The 13,744-nt window shown below is 49.0% G+C and overlaps 1 protein-coding gene across 1 annotated transcript in view; it reads left to right on the top strand.

The window, feature by feature from the left end:
- The first annotated feature begins 481 nt into the window (after positions 1 to 481).
- The window catches only part of Ebf2 (EBF transcription factor 2), a 194,769-nt gene continuing 181,506 nt past the window's right edge, over positions 482 to 13,744 (top strand). The window contains exons 1-6 of the mRNA XM_057785942.1: positions 482 to 834; positions 3,123 to 3,279; positions 4,339 to 4,402; positions 4,665 to 4,720; positions 5,146 to 5,219; positions 11,761 to 11,829. Of these exons, the coding sequence (XP_057641925.1) occupies positions 704 to 834; positions 3,123 to 3,279; positions 4,339 to 4,402; positions 4,665 to 4,720; positions 5,146 to 5,219; positions 11,761 to 11,829 (551 nt within the window). The 5' untranslated portion in view covers positions 482 to 703. The remainder of the gene's footprint in view (positions 835 to 3,122; positions 3,280 to 4,338; positions 4,403 to 4,664; positions 4,721 to 5,145; positions 5,220 to 11,760; positions 11,830 to 13,744) is intronic.

Here is a 13,744-nt window from a genome sequence, read left to right as displayed (position 1 = left end):
CGCCTGCAGCTTGCAGTAGCCTTTCACCTCCGGGACTTCGGGCCACGCCGAGCTTGGCGAACGCCGCTGGAGGACGTCTGCCCGGCTTACCCAGAGCCGGCCAATCCCGGGCGTCCATGCAAATGAGGCTCCTTATCGGGCCGCGGCTCCGCCTCCCGCGGCCGGGGTTGTAGTAACCATTCATGGGGCCAGCGCGCGGCTGCAACCCGGCTCGATCGCGCTCTCAGCCACCGCCTCCTCCGGGCTCCGGGTCTTCCCCTTCCTCTCACAACTGATCCTGTTGGGGATTTTTTTTTTTTCTATATTGGAACGGTGGGGAGGAGCAGGGAGGGGGAACCAGGAGGAAGGGGAGAGGTCAGACAGCTATCTATCTCCTCCTGTTTTTCCCAGTACAGGTGATGCTTCGAAATTGCGATCACTTTCAGGAGAACGCTCTGCAACTGGAAGGATGCGGGCGACCTAGGGTGGTAGAAACCCCGAGGCGGCAGATCTGAAGCCACCGAGGATAAAACCCCAAACTTTGAGTGCATTGTGCGTGGAGGGAAGGACTGGTTATTTCTTTCCAAGAGGGCCCCAAACTTCGTCACTTGCCCCCTTTCTCGGATTGCTTTGGAGGACAGCGTTTGCTGGCAGCGTTGGAAAGTCGGGGCGGTGTTGTCCTAAAGTCACTTTTAAGGCGACAGTAAAGGATCAGACTTTTTAAATGTTTGGGATTCAAGATACGCTAGGAAGAGGACCAGCTCTGAAAGAAAAGTCGCTGGGCGCCGAGATGGATTCGGTCAGGTCCTGGGTCCGGAATGTCGGCGTGGTGGACGCCAATGTCGCGGCTCAGAGGTAATGAGACTGGAGACGTTGTGCTCTGGAAGTATCTGGTTGTGTCTGTCTCTCCGTGAGCCCCTCTCCCCTTCTCTTTCCTTTTCTCTCTGTCCCCCGTCTGTCCTTCCAGGCCATGCGCATTGGGGCTCTCCCGGGGGCGGGAAGGTCGCTGCGGCCAGGGGAATCCTTCGGCAGCCAACACTGGAGTTTCTGAATTACCGAGGTCATAGGTGTTTCCCCTTCACTCCTTCCCACAGTCCGTTCTTTGGGGGAAAATATTTTGAAGTAGCATTAAAGCTTCATGCCTCAGCATTTACTCATGGAATCAAGAGCGGAGCGTGAGGACCGGAGCTGGCAGCGGAACCGGCTTCCCGGTCACCCCGAGGTTTCTCCACGCGCCTGCGAGCGCCTTTCCTCCAGCATCTTTCAGGATGGTTCCGAGGCTCGGGGAGCCCAGCGGCCAGATGGTGGCGGCGGCGAGAGGATCCGGAAAGGCCTGAGCGGCTGCAGGGGAAAGCAAGGCGGCTGGGAGCTCTGGCAAAGGGGACAGGCAAGCCGTTCCTGGGTCAGAGAGAGTGGGCCAGACAAACCGAGGCGGGCGAGAAATTAACGAGCAAGGACTGAAGCACAGAAGTCGTGGGAGAGGCGAGAAAGGAGGTCGGTCGCCTGAGCCGAAGAGAAGATCAACTTCCAATTTTGCGCGTTCCTCAAGTTGATTTTGACTCCAAATCTTCACATGTGTGGATGGTAGTCTTGTCCAGGGTTCCATCCCACGAAGACACTCCAGTCCCCCTTCGCAGCATCGCTTCTGAACTGGAATTCGTGGCCTTCGTGGCCGGATCTACAGGAGGCAGCTTCCCTTACTCTCAAGAGCCTCCAAACTTCTTCCAGGACTGTCGTCTCTCCCTCTGCTCTCCGCGCCAACCTCCTTAAATCTGAACTTCTAACCGAGAAATGACCCCATTTCCAGACATGCCACATCTTCAGGTGTCCCGGGTAGAGCGAACTGGCTGCCACCTTTGAAGGAGCCGAAGCAAAGGCCGCATGCCGGGTGACTGAAGCGGGCTGCGGTGCCCGACTGCCACCCCTCCGGAGCCGGGATGCTCAGCTGTCTCTGAAGCAGATGGTACTTAGCGGAGGCTAGGGCTCACAACAGCGCTCTGAGGACTCGCCCCGGCGCGAGGGGACTAAGGCAGGCAACTGTGAAGATCCGCACTGTGACTCGTCTCCTAGCTGGACTTAAAAGACATCGTCCGTCCTCCTGTCTTCCCGTCCGAAATAAAATGCACTTTGCTAAAGTTTGAGCAGGCAGTCAGAGTCTAGCCAAAAATGTACACCTTTCAAAAAAGTGACCGTGACCGTGCCAAACACAAGAATCCGGAAGACCTTAGGGCCACCGGGCTGTCCTTGACATTTGTCAGTTCGCCGGTGCCACACGATTTTCAGTTAAATGGGGGTGGCACTTACGGAGACAGGTATACAGGGAGGTCCTGTGCACACAGTCAAGGCTCTGGAGGACTCCGGGTCTAGCGCTACAGAGTCAGGGAACTGGGGAAAACGCTTGAGAGCTGACCACCGGGGTCTCCGGCCAGTACGCTTGATTGCCTCTTAATATTTTGGCTTCTCCACGTGGAGCAGCTCCGGAGGGCGAAGGTCCTCAAAAAACGAGTGTTCGCCCCTGGTCCGCTTTCCCCAGCGACGACTGTGGGGATTTTGCCCAGACGCTGTTCTGAATGCAAATTTCGGTAGAGTAAGCCAAACGGGCGGGTGAGGTCCTGTGAGGACCAAGACTTGGGCTCCAGGCTTCCCGTCTTTTAGGCTGTGTCACAGGGCTGGTAACTCATTAGACAGGAATTAAAGGGGTCATTTGCTCAGATGCAAAAGAATCTCATCTCGCCCCCCCACCCCCAAAGCTGTGTCAGAGATTTGAGGTTTGGCAGGAGGCTGCAGGAAGATAGGGCAGGCGTCAGCGGTTTAGACTCGCTTCTCAGGACCTTAGCTGGCAGCTCTGGTCTTTCGCCTCCACTAAAGGCCGGACAAGGGGACTTAGCGACCTGGCGACAGGATTCTGGGAGATTGTCTAACAAACTGGGCGCTGGAAGCAAGGTGCCTATGGTAACTCCTCTAAGGGAATACATTTCCTAACGGAAATGGTAAAGGACCGGAAGGTTTCAGGTATTTGGGGCCTAGATTGTAGATCTCTTGGCCCCTCTGCAGTGTGGTTGGGGCATGTTAGTAACTGCCTAACTCTCTTGTCTTTCTCTCTTTCCCCGGGTCCTGTCTTCCTACCATCTCTTCCGGTGCAGCGGAGTGGCCCTGTCCCGGGCCCACTTTGAAAAGCAACCTCCCTCTAACTTGAGGAAATCCAACTTCTTTCATTTTGTCCTGGCGCTCTACGACAGGCAGGGACAGCCGGTGGAGATCGAGCGCACAGCCTTCGTGGACTTTGTGGAGAACGACAAAGTAAGCAGACCCCTGCACCCCCTCCCGCCCCGGGGCCTAATAACTCCCTCCTTACGAAGCACTAGGATTCCATCTGTCACTTGCGACACTTTCCCGCTCGCATCATCAGGGATGATAAATTGAGGCTTCCCATCCTCAGTCTCTAACTCAGTGGATGCCCCCCCACCCCCCCCTCTGCTAGTCCCACTCCGAATTCGGCGATTCCAGCAGCGCGCACCTAGACTTGGGGTCAGTAGAAGACACTGACTGACTTCGGAGAAAAAGTTCTTTAGACTGTAGTTTTAAAAGTATAACCAACGCTGCCAACTGTCAGTCTCCAGGTTATTTATTTATTTTTTCATTTTCACCTGGCAGCGAGGGAAGAGCGCAAAGGGGTGCAGGTGTGTCAATTCAGTGTTATGTGGGAACTCTGGTCGGCCTTCCCATGCTCGCTGTCTTTCTCAAAAGTCTTTACAGCCCCACCCCCCTCCACGTACTAAAGGACAGAGTGCCTTCTTTGAACTCAAACTCTGATTTGAGGGCTGGATTTGATCTGAAATGAAGGGTTGTTTACCTAAACCAATACATGCCCAACAGCTGTGTCTTGGCCCCAGCCTCCTTAGCTGTGCAAAGGGAACCCTAGGGTAGCTAGTTGCCAAGGTCCCCAGCCCTGGGCCTGCTCACTCCGGTTTTGCCCGAACTAATGTTGCCCTTCTAAGGGGCAGGCAGACTCACTTTTTTTTTTCCCTGAGAGAAGCCCAGGGGCTTCGTATGGACAGATGGATTGGGTGGGCGGGTGGGCACTGTTTAAAGCGAGCCCTTGGTGTGGGTGTCTGGTCTTCACGGCAGCGGGAGGAGGCAGGGGTGCACTTATGAGGACATTTTTTAAGAGGGAGAGGCAAGGGCTGATGAAGGTCAAGTGACTGCAAGTCTTGACAAATTTCCCTTCAAGGTGGCCAATGGTGGGAGCTGCTCCTTGCCCTTTGACCCCGGGAACTGGATGGAGGGTTGTTCAAAGCCTGTTTCTTTCATGGGGGGGGGGGTTACCAAAAAGTACAAGAAGGGTTTCTGTATTTTTAGGAACAAGGCAATGAGAAGACCAATAATGGCACCCATTACAAGTTACAGCTCCTTTACAGCAACGGTAAGCGGCTTCGTGGGCAGGCACTGCAGCCAGGTATAGCGGCTAGCTACCGCCTACTGTACCTGGGGAAATACTAGGCTAGTGAGGGCAGGTCCTGATTGGGGGTGGTGATTGAGAGGTGTCCCCCTCCAGGTCACTTCCATCACGGGGTCTGTGGCCTGATGGACAGCCGGGATCAGGCTCCAGGGCAGGGAAGGGGTTTGGGAACTGTGAGGGTTCCTGCTGTCCTTGCCCACATCGCCTGTCCCCCTTCGCCCTGCAGGTGTCCGAACAGAACAAGACCTCTACGTCAGGCTCATCGACTCAGTCACCAAGCAGGTGAGCCCTGGAGCCGGTTGCCTTGGTTCCCTACTCCCGGGGCTGTCTCTAACTTCTGCCTCTAGCGTGATTTACAGTAGCGGATTCACACTTCCCCTCACCCCAAGCCCACTTTGGGAAACAAAACAAAAACAAAAACTCTCCCCCTCTCCTCTGCTTCCATCTGCTATGGGGGAATGCTAGGTGTTGGGAGGTGTGGCAAATGAAGGGCTGAAGGCAGCAAAGAATTACTGAAGTTTCGGTTCACAGGGGTATCCCTCTTTGCTAAGAACTAAGGGGCGAACTTCTGTATCGATGGGGCTGTAGCTCTGGTTCTGTGTGTGTGTGTGGGGGGTCTCCGAGGTGGCAGTGAGGGGAACAGATTTTTGGACTTGCTCTAAAGCCCTGTCTTTGCCTCTGTCTCATCGTGTCTTCCTTTCTGACAGCCCATAGCCTATGAGGGGCAGAATAAGAACCCAGAAATGTGCCGAGTCCTGCTGACACATGAGGTGATGTGCAGGTAAGAGCCCCCTTTTTTTTGCCTGGGCTGGTCTGGAAAACTGGATGCTCCTGAGGCTGCTTCAAGGCATCTGGTAGATTTGTCCCTGGGCCGATTTTGAAGGCCTCTCCTTGTCTTTAAGGTTGTTGTTTTGGAAAATTGTCCTTTAGACTGGGAAAGGGATACCAGAAGATGGATTCCATTTTCCTGGCTTCCCAGAGTTTCTTCCACAAAGTGGGAACTCTTAGCTGCTGCACAGGCATCAGGGTGGGCTTGGGGTTGAATTTGGGATGAAGCCTTCCCCCAGACTCTCTGCCTGCTCAGGGCAGATTTCCATGAGTGCAGCTTGTGGAGTTAGCTGCTGAACACTAAGCCCTGAGGTGACTCAGTTGAGGCCAGGCACCACCAGGGGGCTGAGAGGCCAGGTCCTAAGTCCCAGCCCTCCTGGGAGATACCTGGGCTTCTTAGGTCAAGAAATTCAAGAAGGAATCAAGAGGCAGAAAATCAATGGGTGTAAGGATAGGGAGAAGCCCATACTGGGGACATCTGAGGTCCCAGGAAAGATGGATTCAGAGGATCACACTGTGTGTTCTGGGCCTTCCTGCAGGCCCTCAGGGCCCAATCCATTCTATTTTGAGCTCTGCATATTGCCCCCCTTCTCCTACTTAAATTGAAGTAAGTTGGTGATGGGAGTGGTGGGGAATTCGTCCCTGCATTCTTTCTCTCAGCTAATGTTTTCGGAGGGCTCAGTGTGTGTGTGCTGTCTAGTGGGTAGGGTGTTAATGAGCCTACCATAAATGGGGAAGGACATACAAGGGACCCTGGGAAGAACGCCTTCAGTATAAGATGGAAAGGTCTGCTTTGTACACACATCTCCCTGTCTCCAAAGTCTGGAGGGCAAGCCTCTGCTCTTCCCTCGGCTTGGCTCTCAATTCCTTGACTGTTGTTCCCATTCCTGGCCGTGTGGGGATAATTGCTGGTCATCTGACTTAGTAGGAAGTGTTCCTTAGGAAGTTCTCTAAAGCCCTCCCTACCCCCTCAATCCAGCCAGTAAGAAATCATAACAAACAGACATGCTTGTTTAGGTTGTGGCCAAGTATTAGAAAAGCAAATTCATCAAGAGGCGAAGTTGAGGCCTGGCCATGGCCTCAGCCGCAGGGCACTGAGGTACCATGGTCTGAGGAGGGCCTGGGCAATGGGTAAGAGACTCCATTACTTCCCAGGTCCTGACAGGTGTGGTCAGAAGTCCTGGTCTTCCTGGTACTTGCCTGTCATACCTAGACGACACAGTCACAGTGCTTTGATTTGGTTGGCTAGTCAAAAGGAGGTCTCTTCTCTCTCTACACTTCTAAGTATCCCTGTCTGGAGAGACAATCTTAAAAGAAAGAAAGACGCCCCTGAGTAGCCATTGTCTAAGGAATCCCCCCATCACTTTAAATAATGCTCACACACTCCATGAAGCTGTAGTTAAGGATGACGCTTTTATTTTTTAAACCTAATCAAATCCTCCTTGTTTTATGCGGTTTAAATAGCAGCATCAATTTTTAAAGCCTCTAGTTTAGTCTGCATTAGTAACACAATATGAAAATTTAATGTACTGTAACTTCTCTGCAGTGGAGAGTGGGGAAGATGCGCGCTTGCTTTCTTTGCAAACTAGATTTTCAAACAAATATTAATTATGGGTGAATAAATAATCTGTCAGACGGGTCTGCAGTGTGTGTGTGTGTGTGCGCGCGCACACGCATGTGTGTGTGTGTGTATGTGTGTGTGTGTTGGGAGGTGAGAGATAGGTGAGTCCGTAGGCACAGGGGAACTTCTCATTAGTTAAAGGGACTGATTTTCCTGGAAGGGGAACCGGTCCTTCTCCTTCACTTGGACAGTCAGCTCCAGCTGTCAGTGATGGAGCCCAAGTGAGATGCTCAGTTCTTCAGTGACTAATTAGTACATATACTTTTATCGCATGGTCTTGTTTGGCATACCTGGGTACTTCCGGGAATGGTTTGCTGTTCTGTATTCATTAGTAAAAGGTTCATTAACTGGTCATTGGCTTTGGTGGTGGTGGTATGTGTGTGAGCGTGCCAAAACAAAGGGGCAAAATTCATCTCTTTAGGAATAACTTTTCCTCTCTTCCCCAGTGATCTCGGCTCTTCCCTGCCTTAGCTCATTTTGCCAATTATTAGCAAGGAGATATCTAGGTGTTATGTTGCTGCCAGCTACCCCTGCGCCCTCAATGCTCAGAGGGTTAAAAGATATTATAATTTGAACAGAAGTCGTCTCTAGGCCTACAGCTGGCTAATAACAGAGTTGTATTGAGCGCGAGCAAACCCCACAGCTGTGACTTTTCGCCACAAGGCGCAGGCTAGACAGGGCCCTAATCAGATGGGCCAGCCGGGCAGTGGGGCCAGTGTCTTTATCGGCCAGATGGTGTGAATTTAGACACTTTTGTTATGCAATCGCAGGGAGGAGTTGGGGAGAAGAAAACAAAACAAAAGCCACCATGCTGGGAGCTTATTTGAGTTTGAAATTAGAGACAGATTTTTGAAAGTTGAGGGTTGAATTTTAAAAGCAGTTTGCAGAGGAAAAGGACACATTAGCTTATCTCGGGCTGGAGTTGGGCTGCTAGACTCCCTCTGACCGAGACCAGGGCTTTTTTTTTTCTTCCCCAGTCATCTTTTCATCTTTCTTTTTCTCATTTTCCTCCTTTCCCGAAAAACAAAAAAATTCAGGTAAGATTCAGGACTGCGATAAAAATTCCTCAGCCCCAACCTCTCAGCCATAGCTTGCCTTACTTTTTCTCCCCCCCCCCCACCCCGCTTCAAAGAGTCCCTGGGAAGGAGAGGCCTGTGAGCAACTTGAGAGTGTTTCAAGCAGAAGGAGCCCCAAATAAATTGTAGGATGAGCTAAACCTGGGAGACAGAGAGATGGCTTTCACTTTCACACATCGGGGAAAGAAAAGAAACATTCCCAAACCCTTAGGGTAGTTTTAACCTATTGAAGTTTAGTCTTCTTGTCTGTCTGTCTATCTATCTACCTATCTACATATCTTTTCATATTTTATACTCATTGTCAGTTCAAAACAAAACATAAAAAAAAATCTCTCAGGTACTTCAGACTAAAAGGCCTGCTCATTGGAGTATAACCCTAGAGCCTTTGAACCAAAATAGACGAACCTAAAGCCGGTCATTCAGGCCTCCTCTAGAGAGGAAAGAAAACCAGGCAATGTCACCTGAGTGATTCAGGGACCCGTTCCTGAGTGCCAGCTACCCACAGTGTTGGTGGGTTGTGGTTCTATGTGTCCTGGGTTCATCGCTTCCCTTGATTCTCAGGAACGCTAAGATTGACTAACGCTTAAGAATCCAACACAACCAGAGCATATTAACAAGAACTTTCTGTAAACACACACCACACACACACACACACACTACACACACCACACACACACACACACACACACACACATAGGAAAAGGAATTTTTGTTTTAACTGAGAGACCCAGAGAAACTTTAAGGAGTATTCAAATGGGGCAATACAACCGCTTCTTAGTATGTTTATATTTTTACTATTGAGATTCAGTAGCCCAGTGAATGTCTATATCTTTTCTCTGCACTAGTGCAGGGCCTTCCTTTTAGAAATAAAGGATCAGCCCAGCGGCTTCTCTGCATTTTTTTCTCTATAGGCCATTTCCTCCCCTCCCTTGCTCCCCGACATGGACCACTTTGGCACAAGCTAACTTTTTTTTTTTTTAAATAATTTTTCTCCTCTTTTACAACAGAGGAAATCCCCGTGGAAAGCAGCTGAATTCAGCTGAGCAATTTTGCAAACTTATGGGCCTCCTCAGAATCATTCCTCCCCAAACCAAACAGATCGGCACATTCTGAGGACATATGTGATTGTAATTAAATTGCACCATTGCTGTGCACGTATTTGGGTGGGGGCAAGGCTGACAAGCTGCCGATGCTGAAGGAGAGTTTGGTTTTGGAGGTTTTTAGGTAGCTAGTGTATGGAGGGCGGCTCTTGAAACTGTAGAGCTGTACAAAGTTGTTTTGACTGACCAGCTAACGGTAACACACCGATAGAAAGAATACTCTGGAGATGGGAGAGGTGGAGGTACAGTGGGTAGGGAGTTGTGGGGAATACAAGGGCTCTGGGAGGCAGAAGTACAGCTGGCCAGGATTTTTTCTTTTTTATGGGTGTTAATCTTGGGATGAATTGAAATTTTAAAAGTTAAGATCTAATATAATTTCAAAGGTCAAATATTATTTCAGAGCGTCCCAGTGGCAAAGACTGGCATTCAGGAGAATTGAGACAATTTTTAATATTTACTAATTTGATACATGTCTTAGAGCTGCATTTGTGCCCACTTGATGAGCAGGCGTTAATGTCTCCCAAGGGCCTTTTACACTCTGAGGGTGGTACAGTTGCCCACTGATTAATCTGTGTATCTCTGGTAAGAGAGATACATTGCAAAAGTTTGTAAATGTTCATTTAAAAAGAAAAGGGTAGCTGGAGAGATGGCTCAGCAGTTAAGAGCACTTGCTGCTCTCGAAGAGACCCAAGTTCAGTTCCTAGCATAACACATGTCCAATACCTTCTTCCGCCCTCTGTAAGCACTAAGAATGCATGTGATATACATACATGCAGGCAAAACACTCATACACATAAAGTAGAATAAACAAAATCTTTAAAAAATTTCTTGCCAGACATAGCGGCAAGAAATCCACTAATCCAGCATTAATCCCAGAATTTGGGAGGCAGAGGCAGTCAGATCTCTTAGTTCAAGGTCAACCTGGTCTACAGAGTGAGTTCCAGGACAGCCAAGGCTACACAGAGAAATCCTGTCCGGAAAAACCAAACCAACTCAAAACTCCTTTTTCTGCCTGTGTTTTGCGTGTATTTATGTCTGTGTACGTTATGTATGCCTGGTGCCCGAGGTGGCTGTCTAGGGCATCGACTTCCCCTGGATCCAGAGTTCCAGATATTGCGAGTCACTGTGCGGTGCTGGGAATTGAACCTGGGCCTTCTAGAAGAGCAGTCAGTGCTTTTAACTGCTGAGCCATCTTTCCACCCCCTCCATTGTTTGTTTCTGTTTAATTCTGCGGAGGCTCCAGAGGGCGGCTGAGCAGATCCCCGACTGCGCTGGCGCATGTCTTGGGATCCCTTGTTGGCACACGGGCTCCCTTCCTGTTTCTCTTTGTACTGTTATAATTTGCGTGAACTCTCATTGCTGCATCCTCATCTGCTTAACCCTAGAAGCCCTTCTAAAGATAACCAACCCAAATGCTTTCAGGAGAAGGGAAGCAAAACTCAGATAAGGGACCGAGTGTTGGTTGTTAGTTAGCGATGGGTAGCATCAGGCTGCTTATTCCTGGTCCAGCGATTTCTTGGGGGCTAGGTTTATCCTAGGTGAGCTGCAGAGTGACCATAGCAGGGCAGCACTCACACGAGGATGGTCATTAAAACATGTATTAGATATCTCCAACCGGTAGGATGGCCATGATTTTCTTATGAGCTATGTCAAGGCTACAAGCTAAGTCAACCGTTCTTGATAGCAAGCATTCAAGTGTCCGCTGTCTGATGAACACTGGCTGGATTACATGTACCCTGCTGGTCTTCTCACCCTTGTCTGTTGACTTTGAACAGATACTTTGGGACCAACATGTTTGCTCTTTTAAGTCATTTTGGGCCCTTCCTTGCTGTTGTAATTGCTTTGGGGGCCTCATCCCCTCAGCATTTCTCTGTCCTTTGTCTGTCTGTCTAACAGGCTCCCTGTACTTAACAGAGCGAGCACCTTGGGAGGCAGAGACTTTAGGACTGGGACTTGATGCATTCAAGTCCTATTTCTGTTCTGACGAAAATCGTTTGTTACTTTTCTCCAGCTCGGCGTTTCATTTCCTCCCGATTTAAAAATGCATAGCTTTCTTTTTTTATGCATCCATTTTGACAAAATATATAAAATTTGTACAACTTAAAATATGTAAATTCTCATTTTCTTCCTTCATCTTTGGAAAATTGACAGCAAAGAGTGGATAAATAAGCACTTAGAAAGGACACCCTGTTTTCCAGAGAAAGCTGGTAGGTCAATAGGTTTACAACAACCCAGGCAGCTACTTTTGATCTATAGCCAGGATTTAGAAATCAGATCATCCTTTTCTTTTTCTTTATTCATTTTTATACATTTTAATACATCCCTACACCCTTTCTTTCTTTAAATATTTATTGGGTTATAAAGACTTAAAATACACTTTCATAAATTCTTCGTGTGTCAGCCCGGAAGTGACCTCGGTAGATCTTAAGATCCAAACATCTGTAGTTAAGTTACAGATATGGCTCTCAGGAAAGCTGAGACCCGCCAGCTCCTAAGATAGAGAATTTGAATGAGTTTGGATTCAGGTATTTTTTTTTTTTAAATAAATAGAGCATTGTCCTGAAGTTTGCTCTTGTGTGGTTTATAGTCCGGAGGCTACTTTGGCCATTTGGGAATGTTCCTACATGGTATGCTCATTGAAGGTTTTTTCAGTTTGACATAGTTTCTTTCATCGTTTTGATTCCCTCTCCCCTACAGTCGATGCTGCGAGAAGAAGAGCTGCGGGAATCGGAATGAGACTCCGTCAGACCCTGTCATCATCGACAGGTAGGGGAACAACGTGATTTCTGCTGTTTATACGGCTCCTTCCTTCATGAGTCTTAACTCTGGGGAACGATCCTGGGGGACTTTGCTGTCATCTTGGCTTTCGTGTTTTCTGCAAGGCACGAAACTCGCAGTCAGGATTTAGAAATCAGGATCTTCCTTTCATTTTTTTATTCACTTTTTAAAAAATTAATTTTTGGTGTTTAGAGACGTGGTCTTGTTTTTGCAGCTCAGGTTGTGCTGTTTTTCCTGCTTTGCCTCCCAGGGACTGGGGTACAGGCTTGGGCTAGGACCTTCTTTCCAGGTAACGCAGACTCACTGGCAAGTTTATTAGCACTGACTTCAGTATCGTAAGGTGTGTGAGTTGACAGAAGAAGGTGAGGCCTTGGGCCTGCCACTGCCCCTCTCTGGCAGGGTATGGCCAAATCCTTTCTGTAGAGCAACTAGTACATTCCAAGCTCAATGCCATTTTTTTTTTTTAATATTAACTATGTTTGATGGTTGTTGCTGAATTTGAAGCCTGTCATCTCAGGTAGCCATGTAGGGGCTCCTGACAAATTTGCTCTTAACAATGAGAGTTTTTCCTGCCACACAGGACCAGCCTGGGTTCTATGCTGTGTTCAGAGGGAGATAGATTCTCTGGGACAAGATGCTAATTCACTGAAATGCGATTTAGGCCTCCTCAGCTGTCTGTTTTTGTGATTGGAAACAGAACTTACAAACCAACGAAGAAATGCCAGATTAACTTCCAGCAATCATGTAATTTTTAAAGAAACCCCAAATTCCCATCCCTAATTTTTTCTCTTTCGTTAAAAAACGGGAAGAATTCCCTGTTGCTCCTTTCTCTGGGTTTTCATGTTTCTAGCCAGGTCCTGAAATGGTTTGGAGAGACCTCCGTCTCCAAAGTTGTTATTCTAATATTCCAGTATATTCTCAGTGGGGAGGATGGAACCTCTGGCATTCTTCCCAGGAAAGTCAGCTTGCTTTCTCTATGAAAAGCGTAACGCAGCCACAGGGACGAAGGAGGCTGGACGTGTGATCCTGTCCTAGCTCTTGACCTTGGTCAATGCACTCAGCATCACTGTTCATCCGTGGTAAAGTGATGGCTGTCAGGGGGATGCTGCCTGCTGTTGTAGGCTGCAGGAGATGATGGCAGTGCCTGGAAGGGGTACTGAGCAAGTCGAAAGTGTTTGTTGGATGTGTATGATAACTTTGTCATTTATGGACTTTTTTTTTTGAGTTCTGGTATTTATAAAAGTGCAAACTGAAATATACACCATTGGAAGGACTCTTTGGGGCCATTCGTCTTCCTCATTTTATAGATAAAAAAAAAAAATGGAACCCCAGAGTGGTGACATGGCATACGCCATTGGCGTGGCAGAATTGGCCCAGGATATAGCTGATCCTGTTAGGTTCCTGCTTCTCTCAAGGCATTCTCCCAGCGTGTTCTCTGTCTTAACCAATGCATAGGATCTGCTGACGGCACAGAATGTCCTTTCTGTCCTACCTGCGATGCCTTTGGGGGCCTCTGGGAACCGGCAGCACGTGCAAGCAGCCCGGATGCGAGTCTCGCCCTTTGGAGGGTGTCCACAAGCTCGCTGATCTTCATCTAGTCTTTGTGGTGTAAGGTGCGCGTGTGTGAGGAGTGCATGTGTGCCCATGTCTGTGAGTGTGCCACGGTGCTTGTGTGAAGTTCAGAGGACAACCTCGGATAATGACCTTTGATTTCTACCTTGTTAGGACAGGGACTCTTTCTGCTCACTGATGCTTTCACTAGGCTAGCCGGCCCATTCCAGGCATTCTCCTGTTTCCGCCTCCCATGTCCCTGTAGGGGGCGCTGGTATCACGGACACTTGTGTTACGGAGTCTGGCTTTTATGTGGGTCTAGGGATCCAAACTCAAGTGGTCTGATTTGTAC

This window comes from Chionomys nivalis, chromosome 12 (assembly GCF_950005125.1).
Source record: "Chionomys nivalis chromosome 12, mChiNiv1.1, whole genome shotgun sequence".
Classification (NCBI taxonomy): Eukaryota; Metazoa; Chordata; class Mammalia; order Rodentia; family Cricetidae; genus Chionomys; species Chionomys nivalis.
Note: the sequence above shows the minus strand (reverse complement) of the source record. Positions and strands in the feature narration are given on the sequence as shown.